The sequence below is a fragment of the Sinocyclocheilus anshuiensis genome, unplaced genomic scaffold, assembly GCF_001515605.1.
Source record: "Sinocyclocheilus anshuiensis isolate Anshui unplaced genomic scaffold, SAMN03320099.WGS_v1.1 scaffold1090, whole genome shotgun sequence".
Taxonomy (NCBI): Eukaryota; Metazoa; Chordata; class Actinopteri; order Cypriniformes; family Cyprinidae; genus Sinocyclocheilus; species Sinocyclocheilus anshuiensis.
In genome coordinates, this window is record NW_015537993.1 from 238,562 (window position 1) to 243,904 (window position 5,343).

Here is a 5,343-nt window from a genome sequence, read left to right on the forward strand (position 1 = left end):
TTATGTTTCAAAGAATCTTAGGTCATAATGCACTATAAAGTCATGACAATAATTAAAAAATCATGCTTAAGTGTTCCACAAACAAACAAAAAATAATAAATAAATAAATAAATAAATAAATACATATCATATTTGTTTGGGGTAAACAAATACAAATTTTAATTTTTGGGTGAACTATCCCAGAAATACCATTAACATATCTTTAATATCTCTTGTTGTCATATGGTAATAAATCACATGACACACACACACACAGAGTCTCTGATCAAGGCTAGTGGCACACGAGCAGAGGTGGAAAGTAACTAATTACATATATTGTCGTTACAGTACTTGAGTACAGTTTTAAATTGTTTTCTACTTTCTTGAGTATAATTAAATTGTGGTACTTTTACTTTTACTTGAGTAGAATAAAACTAAAGTATTCAACTTTGCTACATTTATTTTTCACCAAAAGTACAAAGTACAAAACTAAATAAAAATAGACGAAGAAGGCGCCGATGGAGAAACAGAGCGAGCCGGCGTTTGACGGGCACTTTTCAAACTGCTGGGGTGGAGCCCTGCACTTCAGCCAATAACAGACAGGTCTGACTCGGGTAAAAAAAAAACATCAAAACTTCCAGTTTACCTGGGGGGCGGGGTGTTCAAACTGCGCTTTGCTTTGACTGTTAATCACCTGCGTTGTCGTTTTGAATCAGCATCATTAGCGTTTCAGTATTTTAGTGAATGTGAGCTATGCTCTGATTTTAAATCATAATTTTGTCAGCTCCTGAAATGGGTCATACCATCGATATTACACAGCATTATAAGTAAATAGAAACTCGGTTGATAGTAGGACGCAGTTATTGCATGGATGGAGCAAGAACAATGCAAGTGTCTAAAATACAGTGGGTACGGAAAGTATTCAGACCCCCTTCAATTTTTCACTCTTTGTTATATTGCAGCCATTTGCTAAAATAGTTCAGTTGAATGGTAAAAATCACCCTCTTTAACAGTGCAGCTAAAATAACCTCAACATTAACAACAACACTGAAATAAGAGCGCATGCATTTTACGTGCATCTGGCTGATAGATAAACCATGATTTATCTGTCAATCAGATGCATTTAAAATCACTTTTTATGTGTGCGTGCTTTGGATGTGTGAGCACATGGGCAAAGAAACCAGATAGTCTATGTATGACCAGATGATTTATTCATATAAAAAATGAGACGGTATGAACATTACGGAGAGCTAAACACTCTCATGCAGTGCATGTTTCATTCATACTCGAAGCTGGAGGGCGCCCTCGCGCAGAAAGTCCAAAATGGCCAAGTAGAAGTAATAACTTATGACGTGCAGGAAATCCCTAATATGGACAAAGGCATCCCGCTATTGCTGTAGCTAAAAAGGTAATTTCAGGTAATTTTGAGGTAATAAATATAGTATATGAATAATGCAGTGCTAATTGACATAACATTTACTTATGAAGTGCAGGAAATCCCTAATATGCACAAAGGCATCCCGCTATTGATATAGCTAAAAAAGGTCATTTCAGGTCATTTCGAGGTAATAAATATAGTATATGAATAATCCAGTGCTAATTGACATTTATTACAGTATAGAAACTATTCTGCCTTATTATGTGTTTGTATAAACCAATTCTAAAATTGTCATTAGGAAAATACAGAAAAAATATTATAGAATACAAGTTATTGGTTATCATCCAGCGGTGTATTTGATTTCTTATCCAATTAAAAGACATAAGAAAAAAATAAAGCTTGTCAATTAGACGAGTCAAAAGTTGTTGTTTTTTTACATTGCTGTCCCCCTCATTTCTGAAATTATGGCTATGCCCCTATGTTTGCAGTACAGAAAACAGAGCACGAGTCTTCTTGTGCTTGAATGGTTTAAAGTCATATTAAAATGTGCATAAAGGAATCGATAAGAGGAATCGAATTTTGAATTTTATAACAACTAGACGATTCCTGACCTTAAGCATCCTATTCCAGAATTGGAATAGTTTTTGAATTCCCAAGCCTAGGTATGGGTTAAAATGTTAAATAAAATGCTCTTTTTTGTCCTACTGAAAATGTGCCTGGAGTCCACCTTTGTTTACAACATTACATTACATAACATTATTACAAACTACACTTTCAATAGGATTTTAAACCATTCAAGTCAAGAAGACTCACAGGCTGTTTTCTCTGCTGCACACACATCCTTGTGTAAGTGTTCTTTAGCCTGTTGATTTTCATTCATAGTATTCAGCTAACAAGGGAATACTTTGCGATAAGAGTTACAATAAATGTGAATTATATCTAAGATTTTTTTATTCATTCATTTATTATTATTATTTTTTACCTTATTGGAATCAAAATTAGAAATGTGAATTAGCATTGCATTGCAATTGTGTGTTTATTGTCTTCCACGTTTCATCAATCAAAGCATCTCTATCTGTGAGTGTGAGTGTTAGGGTTAGGGTTAACCCTGCTCCATAATGCTCACATCTCATTTTGGGTAAAAATAGAAAAATTATACTAAAGTACTTTGTAACTTGAATAGTTTTTCAGCAAACTACTTTTTTACTCTTATTTGAGTCATGCTATTTTTCATTACTTTTACTCGTACTCAAGTAAATTATTCCTTAAGTAGCAATACTTTTACTTAAGCACAATTTCTTAGTATTCTTTCCACCACTGCACACGAGTTGTTTCAGAACTTAAGCCTGGCTGAACGTAGGCTAATCGCGTTGACCGTGGAAACTGGTGATAATTTGTTATTTTTTTTTATTATGAAACTGTAGCGATCAAATGAAGTATGTGAGGGGTCGTGTGCACTGCAGCAATATAACATCATTTGTAAGTCGCTTTGGATAAAAGCGTCTGCTAAAAGACTAAATGTAAATGTAATCTAACACACAATACACTGCCTAAATGACTGTGACTTATTTACTCACCGTTTGAAGGTAAATTTTGGATCACTTTGACAGCAGCATTGAACCTCTGCTCGTAGACTGGCTGGTTGTCACCCTCCATCATGACAATCTCACCGCTACAGCAAGATCGGGATCAAACCTGCCAGCAAAGTTATATTCAATAATAATCGGTTGATGTAATGCATGTTCCTAGCATTTGTTACAGTAAACCTAAGCTGCACGTTACAAGTTAACAAGCCAGTTTATTATTCCAAAAGAAGTAAACGAAGCCAAAAACAATCCAATTCGTCTCGACAAATCCTGAAGGACAAGCAAGACATGACTGGAAGTGCAGTGAATAGAATTTAATGTGATATTTCCAGATCAAATTGCATTAGAAATAATCGAAACGACGTTAAACCAAGCACGAGCATTTGATACGTTACCATTTGCTGCTCTTACCTGCTTTACTGGAGACTACGACCTCATGAATACTGACAGCCAACATACGAAAGCCTTCCTCAGGTGTTTACAGGGAATTGTAGTTGCTTTAGAGAGCAACACTGCCATTGAGTCTTGCAACAACGACATTTAAATCCTACAAATACCATAATTCTTTATCTATACGCGTAGCATCCTGGGTAATGTAGTTCACTGAGGTGAGCTTACCCAAGGGAGTTTAAGGCATAAAAAACGTCTCTGACTACGAACTTTGAAAACGGCCAGCAATATTTTGACGCATATTTCTAAAGAAACATGTGCGCTTAATCCTTTCCTGCGCAATAGACGAAGAGGCAACTTTGTAACACTTACTGGAACACATAAAAGCATCCCCTCCCTCGTTACTGGATGTAGTGTAACACTACAACTCCCAACGTTCCATTCGCTCAGCAACAAAGTATCAGCTGTGCTGATAGGTGACGCTGTGGTGAAAGCGAGGCGATGGGAAGTCTGACCCATTTCCTAGAATCGGTTCGTTCGAACAGCTCTTTTCAACGAACCGTTTAAAAGAAACGATTCTCTTATTCTTTTACGCAATTACGTCACCGTGCGTCCCTGTCATCCTGGCGTTGCATATTAAATACTCAAATGAAGCCACATATATTTGTTTACTGGTATTTTCTCGATTATATTATAGGTAAAACGGGCGTACATTTACCATTTAAAACTTTTCAACTCTCATAGTAATGTAAATACAATGTGGAATTAATTAAACTACTACTTTTAATTTACATCTCATGGTTTTGCCGATTTTAATATTAGCCTATTTTGTTTTATTATTATTATTATTATTATAAACAACTCTTTTTCGTATGCATGTTGATAAAACTGCCATATAATCAAGTCGTCAACATTTCCAGTGTGTCATATTCCTGCTACTCGGTTCACTCCAAAAACTCGTACTACGGGTTCTCCGTTGATGATCCGGCTCAATGCGAGTCGCGCATGTTTCGGTTCAATGATTCAGTGAGTCGTTAACTCGAGAACAGCTCCTCCCTATTCAGTCTGATATACGAATCGTTCAGACCAGTTTTGTGAACCGGTTCGATTGATTCAATACAAAGATTCGACTCAAATGAACGATTCTGACATCATTGGTCTGGGGCTGAGTTTGAGCTTCAATCAAATCCCAGAGACGAGGAGTAGGAAGCTCTGTTGAGACATGTAAGATGGCAGAGCTGCAGATGTTACTAGAGGAAGAAATTCCAGCCGGTAAACGAGCTCTCGTAGAGAGTTACCAGAACCTTACGAGGGTCGCGGACTACTGTGAGAATAATTATGTTCAGGTAAGCACGCGCTGATCTCCAGCACTGCTGTGGGGATCTGACAGGAAATGTGGGGTAAAATGGAAATGCAGGGATGAGCCGCTTTTGGGAGAACATTTTGAGCGCATAAAGGGCGATCTTTTTAAAAGCTTGATCTTAGTTAAGTGGTTTGTTGATAAGATGTGTGTGTGTGTGATCGTTAGGGGGATTTGTGTCGTTTGCATTGAGGGTGTGTCTGGATACTGTTTAACTCACACATATGAAGTGTTGTTGATATCTAGCAGAATTGTCTCAACTTCAGAAAGGAGGATGTGAGAGTTGTCTGGTCTTCAGAACGATATATTTCTGACTGTCTTGACTAGGGATATGCCGGTATCAAATTTTCATGTTGCGATTAATTGCTAATGCGTTTGTCACGGTATACGGTATTATCACGATATTGAATTTTAGTAAAAAAAAAAAAGTGCTGTCATAATACAGTATGACAGGTTTAATAACTTTTGTCTTATAACAAAAATAACTGGACATTTAAATGCTATAAAGCAATACAGAAAAATCTATAAATTTAACAGTTTTACACAGATTAAAGTGCAAAAGAACTATAAAGCGCAATAGGTATCACTTTACAATAAGACCTCATTAGTTAACCTTAGTTAATGCATTAACATTCACAATGAGCAATAGC

General features: G+C 36.4%; 2 protein-coding genes across 9 annotated transcripts in view; one reads left to right on the forward strand and one right to left on the reverse strand.

Annotated features, from left to right (window-relative positions):
* Nucleotides 1-3,425, reverse strand: part of LOC107675165 (acyl-CoA-binding domain-containing protein 5A-like) — a 14,649-nt gene extending 11,224 nt beyond the window's left edge. For 5 of the 6 annotated variants that reach the window (XM_016469448.1, XM_016469441.1, XM_016469436.1 and 2 more), the window contains exons 1-2: nucleotides 3,355-3,425; nucleotides 2,935-3,052 (exon numbers count right to left, since the gene is read on the reverse strand). In XM_016469448.1, coding sequence (XP_016324934.1) covers nucleotides 2,935-3,016 — 82 coding nt within the window. In that variant the 5' untranslated portion in view covers nucleotides 3,017-3,052; nucleotides 3,355-3,425. Of the gene's footprint in view, nucleotides 1-2,934; nucleotides 3,053-3,338 lie in introns of all 6 variants that reach the window. The other variant, XM_016469423.1, reaches the window with a different exon arrangement.
* Nucleotides 3,426-4,466: 1,041 nt separating this feature from the next.
* LOC107675194 (abl interactor 1) overlaps nucleotides 4,467-5,343 on the forward strand; it is a 69,248-nt gene continuing 68,371 nt past the window's right edge. For all 3 annotated transcript variants that reach the window (XM_016469460.1, XM_016469476.1, XM_016469469.1), the window contains exon 1: nucleotides 4,467-4,679. In XM_016469460.1, the coding sequence (XP_016324946.1) occupies nucleotides 4,563-4,679 (117 nt within the window). In that variant the 5' untranslated portion in view covers nucleotides 4,467-4,562. The remainder of the gene's footprint in view (nucleotides 4,680-5,343) is intronic.